The 24464-nt window shown below is 40.5% G+C and overlaps 1 protein-coding gene and 1 long non-coding RNA gene across 5 annotated transcripts in view; one reads left to right on the forward strand and one right to left on the reverse strand.

Annotated features, from left to right (window-relative positions):
* Window positions 1-24464, forward strand: part of arl15a (ARF like GTPase 15a) — a 135827-nt gene that overhangs the window by 109467 nt on the left and 1896 nt on the right. Inside the window, exon 5 of one of the 4 annotated variants that reach the window (XM_088076538.1) lies at window positions 10310-11048. The exons of the other annotated variants lie outside the window; for them this stretch is intronic. Coding sequence (XP_087932664.1) covers window positions 10310-10378 — 69 coding nt within the window. The 3' untranslated portion in view covers window positions 10379-11048. Of the gene's footprint in view, window positions 1-10309; window positions 11049-24464 lie in introns of those variants that run through there. 4 annotated transcript variants of the gene reach the window in all.
* Window positions 2163-9168, reverse strand: LOC148189724 (uncharacterized). The gene is made up of 3 exons (XR_015776394.1): window positions 8823-9168; window positions 8421-8459; window positions 2163-4027 (listed from the first exon to the last, which is right to left on the reverse strand). It is a non-coding gene; the product is annotated as an uncharacterized LOC148189724 (long non-coding RNA).

The raw sequence follows: 24464 nt of genomic DNA on the forward strand, positions 1-24464 counted from the left end.
AGAGGAACACTAACACTATTAACGGAAACATTTCTCGCTGCCATCATGGAGAGGTTCACTTGCCTTGCAGAGCATTGCTGATATAGTATATTTGAAAAGGAACCCGTTTCAATGCATTTTGGCCTTTCATTGACACCAAACTTGCTGTTTAGGTCACCGAACAGAGACAAGCTCAATCAACGCTGAAGATTTCAGTGTTGGCAGAGTTTTTGGCTTGACACAACAGAGTGTGCGCCGTTGTCTCCTTTGTGAGGCGTCAAATGAAGCTACATTTCCTGCAATGGCAGATGCGGCAGAAATAATAGACATTTTTTTTGTTTACACAGAAATTTGCTGTTACTTTTCCACTATACTGAGGAACGGAGGCATCACAATTACGCTATGCAGGTCACTGCTTCAGATAGACTTCCAGTAATAGTTTTTTTTTTCAAGCTTTTCATTGGCAAACATCTTCCTCTTTTTTTACACGTCTTTAGGGTTATATCGCCGCCTGTTGGTTTGGCATGCTCTTGAGAGCACTTTAATTGTGTTGAGCTTTTTTAAAAAAAAAAAAATATATATATATATATATATATATATATATATATATATATATAAATGGAGATTTTTTTCTTTCAACAGTGCTTGTGTGTAGATTTTTTTTTGAGAATGATAGAGGAGAAACAGTGTTCTTGTGCACTAGGCCTAGGTCAAGCATGTTAATAAAAGGGCTTAACAATCAGTTTAATAGCCCTCATGGACAAAACAAACTACCAACACGTGGACATAGAATGCAGTGCAGAAAGTAAATGAAGCATACCAGTACAAAACGTTGTTTTTAAACCGTGTTTTAATTATATAATGTGTTATTTTAGTTCTAGCTGTAGGTCAGGGAAACCCCACAGTTTCTTAACTGAGATGGAGAAAAACAGAGCTGTATACTCTAGAGTAGCAGTGTGATGATTCATGGATCTGAAGTAACACGCAGGGTACATCAGGTCCAACAGCTTGTATCACTGTTATTAACCACAAATGTTAACATCTATTAATAATTGCTGTTTTGATTCTTCCATGTTTTGTTCAAAATGATCTCCCCCAGTGGACTCTGTCTGTGTCTCTCAGCCGGTCTGCGAGTATGACGACTCACACACATGTCACATGTCCCCCTCTGCCCCTCGCTCAAAGAAAACACAGACTTGGCTCACGTACCCACAGCTTGTCTGCTGGCTGAATCACTTTGAGCACTGTAAAAAATATTCTTTACGCACTGCGCACTATGCTGTTTCTTCATCAGTTCTTTTGCCTAAAGAATAGCCTCAAGATGCTGCAATAACTGCACTCACTGTAAAAAAAAGTCAGTAGACACCACAGTGTGGTTTAGTTTGGAACTAATATGTTGTAACACTGGAAATAAGTTTGCTTGTACTTTTTTGCTGCATTTACATTTAACTTCTTAAAAAGACACATTCCTGCATTTACCATTACTTCCCAGATTGTTACTGTTGTTCTGAGAACATTTGCATGGCCATTTCCTTTTCTAAATGGGTAATAAAGAGCAAGATCTCACAAAAATGAACATAAACGTGTTGCTTAAAAATCTGTCTACATGCACATGTTTAATGCATCTTATTCTGCGCAGAAATTGAGATCAGGACTGCGCATAGACACTTAGATGATGGCTGGGTGAATGGATTTATAGATAAATGAAAGATTAATTGTTAAGTGAACTGCTTGATTTGCCAATTGATCAGAAGTGCTCTTTAACTGTTGAAGTAATGGACAAAGTTAGTAAAAGAAACTCTGACTTTTTGTTTGAAATATGACGCATTTCTTCTCTAGCCACATACTTACTCATCCTCAACAGGTGGTACACATCCAGATGGCTACTTGAATGATCCATCCCATAGACCACTCGCTCTTCACCATTTATAAGTTCATTAGTTCTCTCAGCGTGCAGCACGTAGCTAGTAACACTGCCAAGTTAAGTAATGCGTTGCTGAGTGTCCCACCCTGCTGAACTTATGGAGCTCAGAACATGCCGAATCTTGCCTGCCCTCTTTGCACCTTTAATATATAGTGCACTAATGTGATCCAAATGTGAGGAGGGTTTCCTTATAATTGTTGGCACACCATCTGGCAGTTATGATCAAAACAGGTAATTTGTTGAAATTAAAGCCCTTGAGATGATTTATATTGGGTCTCACACAATGACAGGGAGTACATATATCATGCTCTGGTGGAATTGTAGGAATTTCTGTGCCTTGTTTAGGCTATTTTATGAAATCCATTAAACTGTTCCCCTAATTTAAAACCACCAGGATTTTACTTTAATCTGCCAAGGGCACTTGATTGTTATCTTAAATAGGTGCACATACAAGCATTTCAGAAATTTTATCACTTATCCATAAACTGTTAATAACACAGTTTAAATAAATTGTCACAGCCTGGAGGCACAGAGAAATTAATTTAAACAAAATGATCTACTCCTTAAAGAATTCAAAATGAAGGAGTGGGAGGGGGGTCGTGCTGCTGCTTAATCCGACAAATAGTACTTCCTTATCCTCGTGAAGAACTAAGTTTACATGGAAAAAATGTTATGGTTTTTGGCCTCGTTCTGAAAAAGATAATATTCCTACAAAGCTGTTTACATGGCTAATGAAAATTAATATTTCACTAATAATCCTGATTATACGCAGCTGTGCATACTCCAATAATGTCACCCATCAATTGTTAACTCCCGTTTTGAAGCCTCGTGTTCAGCATTTCGGCTGTTGCCATTTTGGATTTTCAGTCAGAAGTGACCATATTTAGACAAGAAGCTAGCGCTGAGGGGGAGCAAAGGATGGGTCTGACGGACAGACTGTAGCTTAAATATGCATCACTTTAAGCCTTGATAAAATGTGTTATGAACAAATTCACCATGAATGTTGAAGATACTGATAGAAACCAAAACTGTTTGCTGTACCAGGCTGTAAACATGTTTTTATTTTTGCATTTTAACATGTGGGTCCATGCGGACTGATTCGCTTCTGGAGCCAGCCTCAAGTGGCCATTAGACAAACTGCAGCTTTTGGTACTTTTGCGTTGGTTTCATTTCATCTCTTTTTCTTTCATCAAAATAGGATCTTTAAAGTTTTTTGCTGGTGGCAGTCTGTGTAAACACAGCCTCCCACTTTCATTCCCTCGCCCACCTTCTCGAAAAGGTCTGTTTGAACATATCCAAAATACTATTAATATCCAAGTCTTTCATGAAATTTAGAAGTAGGTGTGTTCCCACTGGCATTTTCTCTTGGGCATACATCTCTACCCCACAGTCTTGCCAGCTGTTGGCGAGTTGGTTTGAGCATATTGAACATATTGATGACGATGGAAAGAGCTGACCGTAAACAGACAAGTGGCCGTGTGTCACAAACTGCGGTAAAAACATAAATTGAGATGCATACACAACACCATATTCCACGAGTCCTAATTGGAAAATGCAACATTCGGAAAAACAAGGCCTAATTTGGGATATCTGGATATCTGAACAGAAAATGCTGTTTACATGCCCCCTATCAAATTCAGAATATTGTCATAACCATAGCAGTGGTTGAATATTAATGTGCATATAAACATATTCACTGTGCTGATGTTGCTGTGTTTGGTTGTTGAAGACCCCTATAAGACCATAGAAGTCCCACAAGGTTTGTGTCCCTTGTCTTAACTTGGACAATTATTATATTTTTAGTGTCCATTACAGTCACTTGACATTGCAGAAAGTGCAACTTTTGCTCAAACTGTGTTGGGAGTTGTCCAAGACGGAAGTGGCTAGTCAACCACTGTCCTCTGTCACATTTTGCACATGGTGAACTTGCAGGTCTTGGCACACATTGGGTGGTGGCTGTGCTCAATGACTCATGTGGCGCCCGGTGTCTGAAACTTCCGTCAAACGTCTGGCACATGGTGTGTGCGTCATTGTAGCCAGTGACGCTGGTGGCTCTGCATTCCCCAGTGGCTGTTGATTGGTTGTGTGAAAGATGAGGCACAGGTAAGGGCCAATCAATGAACCCTGAGAAGAAAACAACACAGTGTGAGCAACTGTTACCAAATGTCTCTAACTTGTTAAGATCACCCTTACAATACCTTGCACTTGCGTCACTACTGAGTGGAAATGTCTTATTATTGCCAGCTCATTTAGAATAATCAACAGGGTGAAAGTTTAACAACAGTCATCACAAAAAAAAATGATATTTAGTGTTAAGTGATAATTAGTTATTGAAGTAGTATTTGAAATATACTCTTTTTCTTTTTATCAAGAGTATACAAATGTTGCCAGTTTGACATTTTCATTTCTTTAGTTTATAATGTAAGATTTTTATTATAATTCTCATAACTTAATCATTTAATCTCATTGAGATCAAGATCTCTTTTGCAAAACAGTAGAAAATGTAAAAAGATAGATAAGGCAAACACCAAAAGACCTGCAGTCACTCAAAAGCACATAAAAACAGCATTAGTATTTTGTGATTTATGGAGTGAGTGAGAGAGATATCCAAAATTCCCTCAGTAAACACCTTTGACTCTAATGTGTCAACAAAATGAAATAAGAATTTTGAACCTGGCTTTGTCCAATGTTCAGATGTCCGTTCTGGAAATGTATGCAAATGTAATGCATATTGAAGAAGATAATGCATCATTTGCATATCTAAACATGAAATTTCAGAAAATTTGTAACACAAAAAATAATTGTCTTAATGCAAGTTCTAAACGAGGGAAGTTTCGTGGTGATGTGTATTTGATAAAAATGTAACCCTGTTCACCTGGGGTGTTTCCCCTTAAAAGGTTCAAAAGTTTGTTACTGCAAAATCTACTGCAGTAAAATGTTAGACAAGTCATTGTAACTGCAGTAGAATAATCTCTTAGCAGACGTTCAGTTCAAATGCGCTCTATAAGAAGTGGAGAATCATTATTTGGGATCTTTGTGGGTCATGTTTTAGAGGGTAAGGGTCAAACAAAATAAGATAATGACACAGAGTGATTAAGTGTGAACAATGAGCAAAACCACATGAATGTCTCACCAGAACTGTTGTTTTCACACAACTCTGACAGCTACCTATGACTTGATGTCAACACGGCCCTTTTTGCAAAATTTGATCCATTCATGAGTGTGTGGTGCCATTGTGTGTGATGTCATGTCAGACATCTGTTGATTGACCATCTTTATCACCACAAGTCGTGATGGGTGTGTTCTGTCCTCCCTCTGCTTTTTAAATTGTCGCAGGCTGGTGTCTTTTTTTGGGAAAAGGAAGGGCTGGTGATATTAAAAGGCCTGGAAGGGGGGCACGTTGGCTGGTCCGTAGACACTGATGCTCACGACTAAAGTGATGCTGTGCTTAACACTGCACAGCATGTCCCTGTTGCGTTGGCTTGCCCTTTGTTTTTTCACATACCTCATCGCTGGAAAAAGCGCCGGTCAGTGCTTAATCATCATAAGGGCAGTCTGTGAGCTATAACCTCTCTTAGTCTTTTTCATCTAGATTTAATCATCAGTAGTAAGCATTCAGACCCACCAGACAATCAGTAACAGTTTGCTGCAGCCCTGTCAAATGATTCAGCAGATGTCCGTATCCTTCAGTGGGCTGCCTTTGCCTTAAGAGAGTTAAGTAATGTTGCAAAAGTCGAAGTGAGCCAATACAATCTTTCGTCTTCTCTCTGCAGAATAATAATTAAGCGAACTTCCAAAAGGGCTCATTGCCAGTCTTGTAAAGATGAGATCATTGTGCAATGTCAAATCATTTTTATCAGCTAGACTGCCAAAGATTGGGACTAATGAAAACTGCAAATTGAGTGCAGTCAGCATTTCAAACAGACATTCCTTTTGAATTCTGCTAATTTCCCATTAAAGCCTTTTCTCCGGATGCCAAATGAAGATGAATGGCGCTCTAAACTTTAAAGGTCCAGCTGCTGCATAAATAATTCTCGTAGAGTTTAGACACAGCATCAACGGAGAGACCACCATTGTGTTTTTATAGGTTTGGGGTATTAACAAAATGTTTCATGAGAGAAAGGGAAGCATTCAGATGTTCAAAACATCATATGCAGCTGGGTAGAGCTGCAACAATAAACTGATACGTTGTCAACTATTTAATCGGCAACTAATTTGTTAATCGATTTATTAGTGTTGAGTAATCCTTAAAGAACAAAAAGTCAAAATTCTCTGATTCCAACTTCTTAATTGTAAATATTTTCTGGGTTCTTAACTCTTCTGGACAGAACAAGACATTTTAAGATGTCATCTTGGGCTTTGAGAAATATTTTTCACCATTTTCTGATATTTCATAAACCAAACCAATCAGTTAATTTAGAAAATAATGTATAGATTAATCGACAATGAAAAAAATTGTTAGTTGCAGCCCTACATCTGGATGGTTCTTTTAATTTCATTACTTTTTAGTTATGCTGTAATCTCCCTATCAACCTACATACAGAAACAGTAAAATGTCGTCTGATGACAGTGTAACTATTGAATATTCACTGAGATCAGATTCTCTCCTTGTGTATGCTGAGTGAGCAGATGAGACCGATGGAGGTACTGAGGGGGAGGACGGGATGAACAGCAGGAAAGCAGACAGGCGGAGAGGGAGGGGGGGTCAGGTGGCGTGACTTTTTACTCCGCGGCTCACTGACCTTGACAATGGAGCCACAGCCAGCGACTCGGATAGCTCTCTCCGATAGCGTATCTCTCTCTCTCTCTCTCTCTGCCTCTGTCTATTTCTCTCTCTCTCACTGTCTCTCTTTCTCTCTCTTTTCCTCTCATCCCCCGTCTCTCTGCTTGCTCGTAGCGAGTCTAGCCCGCTGGCTGTGGCAGCCAAACTGCACCACCACCTCTCTCTGCTGCAGCTCACCCCCCTCTTACCTCACGTCTGCTCTTTTTCCAGACAAGCGGGTTTAAAAAGTCAACTGCGTATTGAGCCGTCTAGACTGAAGCCGGTCAGCAACCACCCCCCCCCCACACCCCCAACTCCCCTCCCCAACCCCCGACTTGTGAGTTGCTGGCTACAGTGGAAAAACGGATGAGGAGCAGGTGACCTTGCTGAGCTCTGTCCCTCATTTCTGGCCAAGTGCAAAACGGCTCTATGGACACATTACATAAACAATATTGAACACATTGTAACAATGTACTGCAGCTCAAGTTGGACATGTCAACAGTGTGAAAGAGATGTTCTTTCATTGTAATATTCTCGGAAACAGTCACTGATGCAACGGGTGTAATAGCTGATGTGGAGTGCCATTAATTTTCGTTAAGCTCCTCTCCTGCAAACAAAAAACTTAGTTTCAGCACTTAAATATAAACTGTAGTGCAGTGTTTTAATATGACCACGATAAATCAGTCCTTATTCTTTACAAGGTGCTAGTGTTTCACACAAGTGCAAACGCTCTCCATATAAAATACTAATGTGAGTGCCACCGTGAACTCCCCACTCTGCTGCCTGTTACTCTTTTGATGTTTGGTTTTATGAGTAATTTTTAACTTCCTGTTTTGGACGCCAGTAGCAACTAACTGATTTACTTTATGCATGTTTGTAATAATTGCAGTTTGTGTCATTTTACAGTGCACAAACAAATTAATTCGGTTGGGAAACCTACAGTATGAATCAGCTGACAGAAATGTGAAAAATCTAGTTTGTGACTTTGCGTAGCTCTCATTGTCATTAGAAAAACGGCACATTATTCCTGCCAGTGTATATATACAACTGACACAAACAGCAGGAGACGCACTGCAGTTAGTGAGTGTGTTTTCAGTTCCCTCCTGTCAGTTGATGAGGTGTACTGTATGGCACCCTGAAGTGTGACATTCCATGTAAAGCAGCACGTGATACTTTTTTTAAGAGGTGTCTCCAGCCAGCCAGTGGCCCCGCCATGTGCAGTAAGATGACTCTATCCTCCCCGGTAAAACACAGCATTGACAGCTTGATTTTCCAACACATCCTTTAAAGTGTTACAATTAAGCTGTCTTTAAATTGCTGAGTGTGCCTTTACCTTCTCTTTGTTCATTTTGTGATTTAACCTTTTAATAATGTAACCTTATACGGAGATGTTTGAAAACTGCTCCATCCCAACAAATCCAGTCAGGTTTCTTCATAATTTCTATAACCTCGAGGTTATGCGTGTGATGCCACCGGTATCATCAGTGATTGTTGCCGGTGTGAGGTTAATAAACAGGGGCCGTTGAAGCCCACATAATCTGTCTCCTGTCCTACAAAGTCTGTGATCTCTGTGAGACGTTTTCTGTTTCTCAACAAGCATGACAACAGAAATTGCCCCCGTGGTGGCTTGAAAGTGAACAACACTTTTTGCATTTTGCATGTGGAACAAAGTGCCTGACTCCTGTCTGGTTATCATATCTTCTTACAGTTTGTGGAAGCAAATGAAGTAGCAGGAGGGTTTTCACTTCTACTTACCGCAAAGTGTTCGACACTGTCAGTCGCCAGTTCTAACATCTGAAAACAGGGCAGAGTCAAGGTGTGAGGAAACACATTTGGCAGAAATTTTGAACTTTCTGTTTCCATGCAGTCCTGCTTGGTGGCCTCTCATTAGACTGCACTAATAAGAAGAGAGTTGTGAGTCCAGATGTTTACGCTAGCTAGCCAACAAATCTGACCTCATTTTGTTAGTGACCACTTCTTACAGTATAAAGCCCAAACACACCATCAACAAACTAAAAGCCACAAAGGTTGACTGTTATTGTGCATCACATTGCTCTCAGCCAAAAGTTTCACTTAAGCACAATGCAAAGACAACAGCCAGCTGCCAACGCGTACATAATGTTCTGCGCCCACATGAGAGGAAATAACTCTTCATACCTGCAGGCAGAGATCATCTGTGGCCACCATTCAAAGAAGGAAACCTAACGAGGGACAGGATGAAATCAAGACACCAGTTAGCCAGTTAGCACTTTAAAAACACAACTTGATGTTGAAGGAATAAATTTTATTTACCGTACACATTTTGATCTAACCTCCTCTTGACTTCACTGTTTCATTTCCTTTCTCACTTTGCCGATTCATCATTCTGAATTGGCAGGAAAAAGGCAACAAGTGCTAACAGGATGCAAATTTGCGAATCCTAGGAATGTCTCGCCTTACTCTGCCTTACTCTGCCTTACTCTGCCTTACTTTGCTTCTGATTGGCTTACCCTGACAGTTTTACCTTTACCCTAACCAATCCCACTCCTCTTGCCTAACCCTAACCAATTCAACCAATGAAGGCAACAACTAGCCGCTCACAGGGAGAGTCTGACGGTTCATTCCTTTGCTGTCCTAGGATTAGCAAATTTGCTGACCAACACAGTCTCACTACAAGATTGTCACATGGTAACGGTCAGTCAGTGACCTTTCTGCGTCAACCTATGATGTTCCAGGATGCTGTTAAGGTGATGTCAAAAAATGCATGTGGTGGGAAGATGTAATGGTGGGATGATGCAGCCCGTTACCGTGATGTCAAGAAATGCACACGTTGTAGGATAGGGCAGCACAGTCTCTATGGTCACACAACCGCATGGACTGTCAAGATGGTTGGGATTAAGCACCAAAGTCATGGATGGTTAGGTTTCGGCAAAAGAAGCACATAGTAAGGTGTAGAAACACACACACAAATCCACATGGGATGCGAACTCTGGACCATTGCATGAAAGTTGGTTGTTTGTGGGATACATCCACCTCCCCACTCGCCCATGCACATTTGCGTTCTTTATATTGAGTGGTTACCCTACACCTTCTCACTTCGAACTCGGAACAGCATCAGTTGATGCACCAATGATATCTAAAACGTCATAGCTTGACGTTAAAGGTCACTGTCTGACCGTCACCATGTGACAACTTTGGAGTGAGACTGTGTTGTTGTTACAGGAGACTCCTCAAACACTAGGGTGACAAACGCTCATCGATCGTTGGTTTGACCGATGGCTGAACGTTGGCTTGTTGTGACGTAGAAGTACTGTAGCATACATTTCCATAGCGCCTATTCCTCTCTAATTGCATGCGTGGTCTGTGAGTGATCACACAAAAAAGGACTGCAGACCCTCTGTGTCAGGAGAGATCTCACAGGCATGTACCCAGTGCTTCATCCATCCCACCTTGGGAGGCGAGGTTTGGAAAACCAGTCAAGCAGCACATATTGATTACCCTCCAGAGAATCTGGGCTAGACCTTCGAGGCGCAATATGTGAAGCTACTTAGAAACCTCTCATTTCTTTGGTGGTTTATCTCTCTTACATCTTTGTCTCTGTCCAGCCAGTGCAGTCCTCCCTCCCACCTTCATCTCCGCTTTCTTTCCTTTTCCCACCCATACAGCCTTTCTCATCCTGTCATCCCTGGGCTGGTGGTCCCTCCCTTTGGGAGGTTAAGGGGCACCGTGGGTGAGAGGGCAGTCGGCAGGTTGTGCGGGCACCGTGTTCGCCTTTTCCCACAGCCCGCGTCATATGCTGCTGAACCCTGACCCCAGTGGGTCCTCACTCTCAAAATCGGTTTGGAACGCAATTCAGCTAGCCAGACCCTATTCAGGACCAGACCTTCCTTTGGAGGAGAAAAGAATCCACCCCCCGCATCCCAATTGTGGTCAGTGCCCTCCCTTTGTCTGCTGGTCAAGCAGGGTCGGACGACCGGCCGCCACTAGCCGGGACAAGACTTCCGAAAAGCCCATTCAGCATGTGATTTGACCCCCAGGTTCCATTGCTGACTCACAGGGATCAAACGCTGGGAATCTCTGGGGGTTCTCCTCCATGGAGTTTTTCATCCATTGAAACTTACCCTTTTGACAAAACTCGAGATAACTAATGATTTTTTTCTATGTTCAGTGTTTTACAAATGCGGGACTCCTGGAAAAGTTTCATCCCAGCCTCACCTCTTAAATACCTCACTCTTGATGATGGAGTTCATGCATAATTAACTGGAAAAGAAGAAGCACATGGGAGAGCTTTCATCCTCAATTGTTATGGTATGAAAATGTTTGTTAATGCCGTGGCTACGGCTGCGTTTGCTTGGGCTGGGCCACATCATTGGCTGAACACTCCTGATTTCCTGGTACTGGTTAAAACCTGCCAGAAGCAGTTCTGTAACAGAAGGAACTAATAGTGCAAAAAAATAAACACATTTACTGAAGTACATCAAATCTCACTTTTGTTGCTTTTGTGGATTTAACAAATTTCAGACATGTAGAGTGATGAACACCATGATCATTAAAGATCAGAAACCTCTGCGATTCATTTACAAAACACAAACATGTACACATGCACAGACACACATAGAAATAATATGAAGATGTGGTCATAATTACGAATGGGAGAAGGTATGCAAGAAAGGCAGAAAAGGTGAGAGACTCCAGGAACCTTGAATTTTAAATACAATGGTCCCATGGCATATGAGAGCGTGTGAGTGTGTGTGCAGACTCCAACTTGACGCATGGTTTAAATCTTTTGCAGAAGGGGAGCACTTTGATTGTAATGCCTCGTGCTGTGTGCTGAAGCGGGGGCCTGCTGCAGCTTTAAAGCTGGTCAACTGTCAGGACTGCAGCGTGAAAGGGGGGCCCCAGAGTGAAAGGGGTGGAGGGTCCCACTAGGGGGGTCCTGGAGGAGGAGGGGTGGCTTGTAACGGACCTCCTGGGCTTTGAGGGCCCTCTGTGTGGGCCGCTACAGCGAGGCGGCCCTCTTCACAAGAAGAGGAGAGGGAGGGTGGGCTCGAGGGAAGGTGCTGGTGCACTGGCCCCTGCAGCAGGGAGCATGGGCAGGACGCCAGCTCACCCGTTCAAGTCCCACATACCAGATGTTCCTTGTCAGGGAGCTCTTGGCCTTTAATAAATTGAGTTACTGTAAATCTGTAAGAAGGCAAGGCAAACATGGGCACCCGACCTCTCGCACTACACACACCTTCAGATCACACAGACTTTCTTCAGTCTCCTTCGGGTCAACCCCTGGTGGAGGGGCCGTGTCCCAGCTACTGAACCTGCCAATTATTTTCCAGGACGGATGTTTTTCTTCCCCTTTTCCCCCCAACCCGCACTCTGACTATAGAAAATGTCATTCATGCTGCTAGACTGTAACATCACCAGGCTCTTTTACGGACCCAACCCAAAGAGAATTGTGTTTTTAGATGTTCTGACACAAACTTACGGCATTAGATTCAATAATTCTGTTTGGGCAAATGGTTCACCTGTTTTTATGTGACCAATTCACAGTTGCTCTCACTAGACTGTTCTGATAACTGATCCAGTCACCAGTGGAGGTGGAAATGTGGTTGTTGTAACAGATGCCACTGTAAAAACAAAAAAAAAATCAAAGTGATTTTCAAGGCAACAAACTTTGTTTTGCTATTGCGTATTACATTATCCCGAACTACACATTTGTAAAAAAGTACAGTCAGGGCTATAACAGAACACATACATAATTCATATTTATTATTATATTTACCCCAGCTTTGAGTTCACAGTTTGGTACATTTCTGGTGTATCACATACAACAAAAATAATAATAATGAAATATAAATTAAATTATGAAATTATACATATAATTTAATTGATTTATTTTTTAATTCAATGATTTTTTAAAAATCTTAACAGTTGACAGTGGTGTGCTGAGTTGCATAAAAAGTCTTACATTGTCTTAAAGTCAGTTTCATAAATATTAGGTCTTAAATGTCATTAGTCTTGAATTATATTCCAACAAATAATTTATAAAATATAGTTTATCATGTGTCAGTTTTTTTTTTTTTGTTAAAATGAAACAAGCTCCTGTGTGTGCAAACCCACATATCTGATGTCACAGATCTTTTCACTTTATACACTTACCTGTTTGCAAAATGTTTATTAATCATACTCTAATTACTATATTCCTACATTAAACCCACCTCTGCATGAGACTGCATATATACCACTGACCACATACATAAATAAGAAGAAGATGCAGTCTTAAATTTGGACATGTTGATAATTCCTGAATTGCAGCTTGTGTCATTTATACAGAGCAGGCACAACAGACTGACTAAGATGCACACGTAAAGGCACAGACCTAAGTGCTTTGACTATATGCTTTAATTCAGACTGAATTTTTTTTTTTTTTTTTACATTGACACGGCCTGAGCGCTGTGAGGAGAGGGACTCGTCTTCCGGTCTGTTTTTGTCTCGTTCCGCTGATAGACAATTACAGATGATGCCTTTGTAAATAAGATGTTTGAAGTGTATTCTCAGATACATTTTAATTCAGTTTAACAGTCTTGGCATGAATTAAGACACAATACATTGTCCATTGAGTTTAAGTAATGGGTTGGTATACATCTGCACTTGTATAGCACCTTTTAAGTTATTTTGACCTGTCAAAATGCTTTCACACTACGAGTCACAATCACTCACACACACTGATGTGGCTACCATACAAGGTGCCACCTGCATTACTGAACTGGGGTTTGGTATGTTGCTCAGTGATTCTTTGACATGTTGATAGGTGGAGCCAGGGATTGAACCACCAACCCTCTGATTAGAGGAAGACTTGCTCTACCTCTGAGCCCGCGGTGGCTAACACGACCAAATGGGCAAAGCTAATTAGCATGCTGCAGCTGATAGACAGTTTGTGGCCAAAACTTTGCGTGTAAAAGTCATGCTATAAAATTTCTGTCCTGCATGTGACAGTAGTACACATAAATAAATGATTGTAACAGTAACAGGATGTTGCATACTAAACTGAGTGTCCTGTACCAAAAACATATACGTACCATTTGGCCCCTTGTAACAGTAACATTTTTGTTTTGTTTTGTTTGTAATAACAGCTTGCTCAGAATGATAAACTTGGAAAAAAAGAAATATGTAGAACGATAACAGGATAATATCTTCACAGTATGATTCTGCTGAAAGTTGATAAACATCATTAATTATCACCCAGCCCTAATCCCCTGGGTTTAGGTGTTTTTGAATGTGTTCTGCAAAAACAAACTGCATCTGTTGTTGCCACTAACAGACTTGAGGTACGGGTCATTTACCCAGGTAACAGCAGCCAGTGTTTGTGGAAGTCATCTGATCTGCTGCAAGAAAAATAAAAATAAATGCCTCTGTGCTACTGAAAGGGTTGGGAAGAATGTCCTCTGTGCAGTCTTGCTTAGATTTACAGCGCCTCTGAGGATGGCTCTGATCTGGCAGTGGTCAGTTGGCTTTGAAGAGAAGTGCACAGAAAGTGAATCACTTTGAACCTGCACTGAGCTGAGCCTGTGGGAGACCCACGGTCCCACCTGAGTGGAACAGGACAGTAAATCTAAAGGCAGCTCAGTTTTTACACTGTGACATGGGGACTTAAGTCTTAATTTGTTGCCTGCTGAATCCCCTGGTCCAACAGTTCTACAACTGTGGCCTCGATCCAGGGTGGCCTCAACGCTTTTACGTGCCGGCTGGATCTGGATTGTTTTTACAGCATATGAAAGGACTAAAGTGAAAGTCCATATCTTTCTGTCTGTCGCCCACTTTCTGTCTCCATGCTTGAACTTTAGCTTTATGATCTCTGTGTTATATATTTTTTAATCTTGCACATGCATTTTTTCTGCAATTGCTTCCAAGTCCTGCAGTATGGTTCTGCACAGGCATCCGCAAACCAATGCTATTACTTTAACTGTGGCTAGTTTTTCAATTACACCGTGTCAATTGCCGCTACTTATTGATGATTACCATGTAGGTCTGGGCGGTTTATTTTCAGATGCCACCACACATCTGATGTATTTTTAAAGACAAGAAGAGTCAGAAAGTGGAAAACAACAGCAACACAAAGCCATTATGAGACATCTCAGGCAGCTTTTTCTGGTTTTGTTGGCTTCAAGATTAACCTTCTTGCATCCTTGCTGTAGATTTGTCCAAGCACCCACTGCAGTGCTGGAGCAAAATGACAAAACCAAATTTTAAGATAGTCAAAACGAATAATGCTGTAATGCTGATGGCATAAGTCCTGCCCTGCTTAGTTACTTTTGCTAAGTCAAACAAGCTTGATAAAAAGAAACATGGCAACATTTGCCTTCAGGGCTTTTTGCTAGAAAGGAATTTCTTAGTTAAGGTTAGAATAACAATCATGTTTTGGGTTAAAATGAAAGATTTCTGCCAGAAAGCCCAGAAGGCAAACTGCTTCTATGTGCACAACACTAATTCTGTGTAGACGTTTAATCGTTCAAGAAGCCGACAGTTAGGACTTATGAAAGCATATATTCATACTGGGATGCTAGACATTCGGTAGATCCAAATAAATATCACCAAAAGTTATTTCTTCAGGGTGGCACGTAGTCTAACAGAGACAATATAAACAAAGAAATTCTAGAGAAAAACAGTCAACCACCGCACACTGAAGAACTTTACTGTGACTTCATTCACAGAGAGAAATTCTAGCCTAGATTTGGCTTACGATTCGGATAGTTAATTTTAAAGCCAATATTGGCCAATACTGACAATGTGCTTATATTATCATGCATCCCTACTTTTATTGGTCCCATAGCCACATCTTTTCACTATCTTAAAAAAAGTTTTTCCTTTCTTTATAGACAAAACTAACATATAGCATATCTAAATATGACAGGAAATGAGAAACCTGAAGAGGGCTCTGTCCGGTTCCATGCTTGCTCAATTGTTAGGGGCGGGACTTAGGAAGTGTTAGTTGTGACATGAGATGGTGCGGGGTTTGCCATGGGGACCATGCTGAGCCCTTTACGCTCCTCTTTCTCTGCTGTGCCACCTGTTAGCTATCCCAAACAACCTCCTAACTTTATGTAATCTGGAGACAAAGGTGCCCCACCTTACAGGTAATACTTTCACTTAACAGATGATCAGGTCATTATCTCCCTCAGATAAGGCTCTGGGACAGTAATCCCCTTCAGATGCAAAACCTTGGGTCCATTGCTGAAGGTGTTACAGCCTTGCTTAAATAGGCTTTAGGTTTTACTTGCTTGCCAGCGGGCTGTTTCATTTGACACCTCCCACAGTTTGTGGTGCAATGTTTGTTTTTTCACAAGCTTCCCAAGTGTTCCTCTCTTGGGGACCTCCGGGCTTTCGCATGTCTTTAAGGCTCTTTAGGTAAGCCGGAAAAGCAAACAAAGGCATATCTATTATATGGTAAGTGGATCTCACATTACCCTCCCGCTTCAATGCAGTCGCCAGTGTGGGCCACTTTCCAAGTGACTGATATTTTCACAGGGGCTAACATGTCAAGGGATGGTGTAATTGATTGTCTTGGATATTTGAGCATGCCACTTTCCCTCGTTCAGAGACCCCCTAATGCTTCCTTCTCCAGTTATAAGGCTTACTCATGTGGTGAGGTTTTGATACATGACAGTTAAGCAGGGTAGACATTTGGTTATGGTACATATTAGGACAAGGGCATTGAAGGCCATATTTTCCATTTTATGAGGCACAGTTATTTTAAAGATCATACTAAAATCCTCTTCTAAAATACCTTCTGAGTAAATACATGTAAAGATATGTTTGTATGTATGTTTGTCTGTTTTCTGCTGCCTTTCCCATAGGTCACGTTATGCACACACGCTCTGAAGTAACAAAGGATGTTATTTTTGTCGAAAAAGGGCCCCTGCTGAAGATTATCCAAATGAAAAGCTCAAGGCTAAAATCATTGGTTCTCCAATGAGTTTATTGAGTAAAGCTCTTCTTGCTCCACAGAGGAGTTTTGATAGTTGCCTGCAGGAAAGTCGTGTTTGAAGGAACTCTGTTTGAGTGAGTCTTTTTATCAGCTTCTCTTTCTGCTTTGGCTTTTTTAAAAACATGGCTTAAAGGCAAAAACTTCTCAAGTGAACGTTTCCTGTTTCTCCTTTTATGATGCTGTTACTTAAACAGGAAGAGATTATTAGTATTATTTGATATTATTGAATTTAGTTTCGATATTTTTCTCAGACTTTTGGATCCGCAGGCAACTGTAAGAGCCAGACTCAGAAGAAAAAAAAACACGCTCTAGATGAGAAATTGAGAGTTGACAGTGCAGGTAATTTAACTTTCTTTTACGATACTGATCTGCTGTAGGAGTCCAAGAAACCTGCATCTGTTACATCTGGCTTTGCTGTTAACCTCTGCAAGAATGCTAGAACTGACTCTAGATTTCCTAAATATGCGCACATAGCGCAAGCCCATTGAACCACAGCAAGTCTTTTTATCAGAAAGATCCTGAACATGGTATGTAAACCGAGTCTGCTCTGTTGCCTTGGACCTCTGCCATGGCACCCTTGAGAAAGACACTTAACCTGAATTACTCAATGAATTACTGAACATGACTATAGGAAAAATACAGGGTACAGGTAAAATAATGAGACTGCTTTGTGGAAACTTATTTCAATTTTGAAGATCATAAATCATGCTGCAAAAATAGCCAAGGTGGGTCATGTTAGGTTGTATGCAAGTTACTGGTATTCATCAGCTGCCTGAGTACTGTGTCTTTGATATCGCTTGCACAAAGGCCGGTTTTGGCATATAGTATGTTTGGCATAAAGTCAGTTTGTTTAAAAAAATTTAGAAATATTTTCAATTTTTTAACTTTTCACATACAATGCAAAGAACAGATGTGTTGACATCTGTAGAGCTCTTTTCTTTTTTTCTTTGAATCAACAATTTAAAGCTTACGCTTTAAGGAACAGTTCACCCCAAAAGCAAAAATACATTTTCTTTTCCCCTTTTAACTGTATTGCTATTAATTAACATAGAGATGTAGACGAAGAGATGTCTGCTATCAGTCAAATATAATGGAAGTAGATGGCACTTGGCTTGTGTTGCTTAGAGTGCCAAAAACATTTTAAAAAACTCAACAGCAATGTCTCTTTCCAGAAATCATGACATGGTTACTCAAGATAATCCACAGGTTTTGAGTTGAGCAGTTTAATGTCATAACTGTTGTCTTTCTACCAAACTTAACCCGCCAACTGTATCACCCCACAGAAAGAAGTGTGCTGTTGAGTTTTCAAATGTATTTCTTAATGTTTTGAACACTGTAAGTCAAATGCCATGTAGTTCCATTATATTGGAAAGAAGGCAGATTTCTCTATGGATGATATTTCCAACACTCATCAATTTACAACCAAACAATCTAGACTGATAAAAACACTAAAGTTTAGGCAAAAATATGTATATTTGATTTTAGGGTGAACTGTCTTACCTGTCTAAACTGTAACCATTGAATAGCTGGGCAGTACAGAGTTGAGTAAAATAAGGAAGTTGGAAAAAAAGAGAGGGAATTTTAACTTAAGCTTAATTTACAGTACAGCCTATGATTTAATAAGATTTGAGCACAATACCACCTGCTTTCTAGTTTGAATCCTTTTATTTTTAAACCCAACACCATTGCAGAATAGAGGATATAAATTTGGGAAGGATATAGATTTGTCAGGGGGGTTCCTCACATATATTCTCAGCAGCCAACATAATCCACCTCCATGACTAGAGCTTGGCCTCAGGCATCTTTCTCTTCTCTCTCGTCCAGTCATTCTTTTTTTTTTTTTTTTTGCCTCTGTCTGCCTCCCTGGTGTGTTTAGTTGGTCAGGAGGCCAGAGCAGGGCTCTGCTGGCAGTCAACAACTGCTGAAGCTCTTTTTATTCTGCCATGACATGACATGATGCCAACAGTGACCATCACATGTAGTAATCTGGCATAGGTCAGGGTGCAGCTGGATGCACGTGCCATGCATGCCCATCCGCTGTCTTAAGGAGCCTGAGGTAGGTTTGCCAGGGTTGAAGCTTAAGCTTAGCTGTGCAGCCACTCCCTGCAGACACTGGGTCACGTATCTGCAAACATAACAATACATCTTAAATGAATTTCCTCCAAACTCATTTCCCAAAAAGTAAGATAAAAGCTGGAAATAATGTATTCTATCCAGAGGAAGCTTAGTCTTCTTGGCCAAGTTTATTTTGGTTTTTGTCCCACAAATAGCCTAGATATTGATAGATACTGATATAAAATTGTAATTAAAGAAAAACCTAGAACTTCCCTTATCTGCACTTTTAAATCCTGACCAACCAATTTATGTTTTCCATTATCAATTGATTTATCATCAGACTTTCTTATATATTTCTCAGTGCAAGTAATTATTTAAAAAGAAAGCCATAATTTATAGATTTTTTTAAACCAAAACATATAACTTTTTTTGTGCAAGAATGTGACAAATGTTGGTGCCAGTGGCCAGTTTTTCATATTTTATTTTTTAAAGAATTACCATAATTTGACCATGTGTAACACAATAAATTTACAAACTAATGCAGAGTGATGGCTTTTTTGGAAAGGAAGATGTGCTCTCAAAGTGGACCAACAACTATCAGCATACTTCCATACTTTGGCTTTTAAAAAAGGCTTTAATATGATACAGTATGCTGGGTAGCAGAAAACAACTACTAATCAGTTATTTTTAAAATAGAGTATTACAGTTATGCTGAATGTAATTGTCTTTAAAAAATGAAATCAAGAGAATTCATCGTGAAATCCAGCGCAGGTTCTCGGTCATTTTGCTGTCCACTCTACACAAATAGTCACCAGAAGTCACTATGACTGTTCAGGCCTGTTGCCAAAGAGTTTTCTGGCTCTCCTCCTGGTGGCTAACACGGATGGATTCCAGCAGCAGGAATACAGTTGACACAGACACAGGTGATTAAAGATTTTTTGACACCCTTCTGCATGTATAAGCTGCTTTCTCCCATGCACGAGGCGAGGCCCCCGGTCTGTATGACCTAGAAGAAGCTAGACTGGATGACCCAGTGGTCATCCTAGGAGCCATCTGGCAACCAGCGTCTTGTGTGGCTTACCCATCCCACTGCCTCACGCAATTCCTTAAGCAAGCATAAGTGTGCTTAGGAGGACTTAATCTCAGAGAAACTGGTTTGGGCCACACTGTCGACTGCCAGTGTGGGTGCACCCGGCTGTCGGGTCACGGGGTTCCTTTAGTCATGTAACACTGAGACAGCGATTTTGGCGACGTGTCCTGTCTGCCTGTTGTGGAATTAAATCTGGGGATTGGATGATCCCTTTCAAGGAAATGCGGCCCATAGGAAAGTGTTCATAGCATCAAGATACTAACGGACTCTGTAAATTCAGAGCATTAATATAGCAACAAACGGGTATTTGCTATGTGAAGATAAAGTGGAGTAATGGCATCCTAAGCAGAGAATTAAGTCAAGCTACGTCTGTGTGTGTTGTAATCCGAGCTTCTCCGTTCATTGCTGTGATAGTCATTCTGGCTGTGCATGCGTGTTAGCGCATGTGAGTCCCATGTGTGTTTCCCCCTGGCAAGCTAATTCAACGCTCTACACTGCATTCATATCGCAGTTACAACTGATATCAGGATGGTGTCATTACGGGTGTGTAGCACCCATTATCTGGTATTCTCCAGGTTAACACCATCAGCTTTGTCAGCACTGTTGTTAGCACTAGTGTTGTTAAAAGTACCACTTTATTGATACTTATAAATTCTGAATATTTGAAACAGTTTCAATACTCATTTTTTGTTGTATTGATATACATTATACACCGGTGCCAGCTGCCCTTTCTCACTCTTTCTTTTTTTAAGTTCAGCACAGTCATTTTGCCGTTTGCTGCGACTAACAAAGAAAAACAAAACATTGTCACTGTCATGCTATAGCCTTGGTGTATTTATATTTAAATAAATTTTAAAAAATTTAAATTTAAAAAATCCATTTTACACTCTCAATGTTAATTTGCTATCAAAAAATTGTATCATATATCGATATTTTTAAGCTACTGCATTAAAGTTAGAAATCCCGGTATTGTGACAATACTCACTGCATATGCTGTTAGCCATTATCCTCCGGTTCAGCCAATACCAGGAGCCGTGCACACACAGCCTCTGAATCATGAATCAGGTCTGAATATCTTCAGAAAGTGGGGGAGTCTTTAGTATCTTATTAAACAGAGATTTCGCAATATTGTTTAAAAAAAAAAGATTCACCATTATGCCAGCTTTGCTATTTTACACTGAACCAAACCATGCCAACCATGCTGCTCGAGTGTGTGGTTGTAGATAGTGTGCCGACGGTCTGGAAGCAAAAGATGTGTGACGTGTAACACAACAGCCTTGACATGGAGTGTCATTTTATGCAGACTGACACTGAGCAATAACAGCACAACATTCTCGTCTTGAACAGGCGGTATAAAAGGGGCTTCAAACTTGGACTCATGTTTTCATGAGTGCATGACTGTAAAGCTGCATGGAGAACCTAATAAGCCACCTGGCATCGTTGGTAAGATCAGTTGTCCAATCATACCGATGATAGAAGGCATTCGCCGCGCTCTCAGATGCCCCTGGGTGTGTAATGTTGGCCCGCGAGGCAAGGAGGGGAAGTGAGAGAAGCTTGAGCCTGTCTGCACTTGCACAGAGGTCACTGCTGGCCTTTTGACTGTCTGCCAGTGCAGGGGCCAGAGTCTTCCAGAAGAGGGCCTTGGCTACAGGCAGACAAGTGAGCCAGCCAGCCAGACAGGCAGCCAGCCGCATCGTCTGCAGTCTAGGTCTGGGGCTAGAGCCTGGACTAGGGCAGCTCAAGTTACCCAGACAGATTTGTTAACACTGTTTGGGTCCGCTCGGCTTTCTAGCCAGGCCTCTGAGCCAAACGCGGCTGAGGTGACTTAATCTGTCATTAAACTCACATTACACCCGGACAGAGACTCGGCTCAGGGGCAGAGACAGCAGCGCTCACTCTCCCACTCACTGGCATGGCTGGCTGGATTTGAGCAGACACAAAGAATACCCCCTCCTCCTCCTCCTCCTCCTCCTCCTCCTCCTCCTCCTCCTCCTCCTCCCTATCCTCTTCATGCCACACACCATGGCACAGCTAGACAGCCCAGCACGGTCTAGACAAAAGCAATTTCACTTGAAGTTGAAAATTCATTTTGCAGTGTGATGGGCAGCAGTGTGGATCTGGTGCATCTCACAGTGTGCACAAATGTATCTGATTGCAAATACTGAGTTTATCTGCTGTTTTGAGAATTGATTTAATCATCAATATTTGTTCTATTTTTGCAGAAATATGTAGAATATGTAGCTGGTAAGATTGTGAGTGATGTTGTAATGAGTGTTCATTTAATGTTTTAAATGGCTTTGCAGCTTTGGTGTGTCTGCAGTGATCGATGAATGTATCATTTACAGACCATGTCCTTTAACAATAAAAAAATTAAATTACAATAATAAACACAAAAAAGGAAAAAAGTCTACAGTATATTATTTTCATATTTTAACAAGTAAAGATAACTGAGGAAAATAGCCTTATACATCTTAACATTTTCTATCATATTTTTAATGGATATATAAATTGATTTTGATTTGTGTTGATTTTCTAATGGCCACATGTTCAGTCATATTATACAGTTCCGCAGTTTCAGTGACAAAAAATGTATTATTATGATGGTTATAATGTTTCTTGCCCTAGTTTCCTAGGGCAGTAGTTTCCATGCAAATCTTGCTCAGGCAAACATCTTCTCATTAAAACTATGAATATTTTATCTATATTCTGTGATGATTATTGCAGCATTTGTATATGTTGTTACCTGATCAGTGTGATCAAACATTTAACTGTCGAACTGAACGTGATACTGGCTAAATCAGTATACACCGTGGGTAAAATGTAATTTTATTGCATCAGTGACAGTCACAGCACTACATTTGTTTTTCTCTGAGTTACTGATGGAACACATTTGCCTTTGTACATTCGTCACTGGTGATCAGACAAACAGGGGGAGATGGCTGAACTTCGTTCACATCGGGCAGACAAAATTGCTTCCATTACTCTCAGCTTGGAAATGTCAGAAATCCTAACAACCTGCAGTACCTTGAGTGGAGGTCTAAGACATTGTTTCCCTCTGCTGTGATTTGTTTTTACCTAACAGCTGGTTCTGGTTCTCCGCCCCTCCAACTTCACCGCACCCCCACTGTCATGAGCAGCCAAAAGCCAACATATGAACTTTATAATCAACTGTTACAACGAGCTGTGCCAAGCCAAAAAGCTGCATACTTCTCACAGAAGACTTTTTATTCAATTTAGTTTTATTTTATTTATTTGTTAACTTTGGTTGCATTCTGGATTCAAAGCTGTGTTCGGACAGTTTCATGGTTGTGCCTTCATGTATTTGTGAATGATTATGTGAAGAAAACACACAGTGCATGGAGAACCATATGAAGTGTGGATAGGAATGGTACTCTGAGCTCTTGCTTTTTTTCTCAAATGTTCTTGGTCTCTGAAAACTGTAATGCAATAGTTACATCCAGGTCCTTTCTAACTCTTTTCTTACAAAAATAATCCAGGTCCTCACTTCTATTTAATTGAGTCATGGACTGAAAATACAGTGGTCTAAAAACTTCCCAAAGTTTTACCACAAAGGGCAAAAATCTGAAGTTTTTTAGTCCCACCAGTTACTAAAGCACAAGATAATATTGCCTTCTTTTTCCCATATTTGCATGTGTTTCAGTTACTGAAAATGCCTGGTGCTGTTTGTTTAACAGTAAAACCTGCAGACTATTGGCTTTAAATGAATATAGCTGTTAATTTAGGCAGTTAGAAAATCATCAAAATTTATTTGAGTTTAAATGAAGGATTTTTGATAATTAAAAGACTTTTTTGTAAATATGATTAAACGGGACCCCTTAAACCAGAGGTGGGACCAAGTCTTTTTTATGTAAGTGACAAATAAGTCTTCAGTTTTGGCATTCAAGTACCAAGTCAAGACAAGCAGGTCACAAGTCAAGTCACAAGTCTAGACTGACAAGTCCCAAGTCCTAAACTTTGATTTTTAAGACCTAAACAAGTCACAATTTGCTCTTCAACTAATGACAGCTTTTACAACAGAGTAATAATATATTACATTTACAGAAACCATGAATGCTTTTTTAAAATGTGTGTTTACAAACACAAATACCAAAATAAAAATATGGAAACCTAGTTGTCCATGATGTGGGAATTTTTCTTTGGTTTCACCATAGCACATGCCTTAAAGACATAAATAAAAATGCACAAGATACTTCCTTCATTTACTTTTTGTTATCCACCACCTAGTTTTGTCCATGAACAAAATTATTATTTGATATAATGTTTTCCAGCTGACACTCGGAAACATATCGATAGCTCTTCATGGTTCCTTCCAGTAACTTGATTGGATGCTGTCAGATTGTTTCAAACAGAGCTGATCATCTCAGGAATTAACTGTCGGATTGCTGGGAATGATATGCGTTAATGTTGGTAGATTCAGGACATCAAGGGAAATTTTGCGATTTGCAGCACAATTTTAAAATAACAGACTTTTTATTTTTGGATGAAAGGTTTCAAGTATTTTTAAATCAAAAGGCTCAAGTCCATGTGAAGACACAAGTCATTGGTGTTGAAGTCTAAATCAAGGTGCAAGCCTTTTTTAATTTCAAGTGGAGGTTTACAGTCATCAAATTTGTGACTTGAGTCGGCATCACTACCTTTTACAAATTCGTTAACACTGAATGTTTTGACAGACCAC

This window comes from Plectropomus leopardus, chromosome 4 (assembly GCF_026936395.1).
Source record: "Plectropomus leopardus strain MGB_pleo_1.0 chromosome 4, ASM2693639v1, whole genome shotgun sequence".
Taxonomy (NCBI): Eukaryota; Metazoa; Chordata; class Actinopteri; order Perciformes; family Serranidae; genus Plectropomus; species Plectropomus leopardus.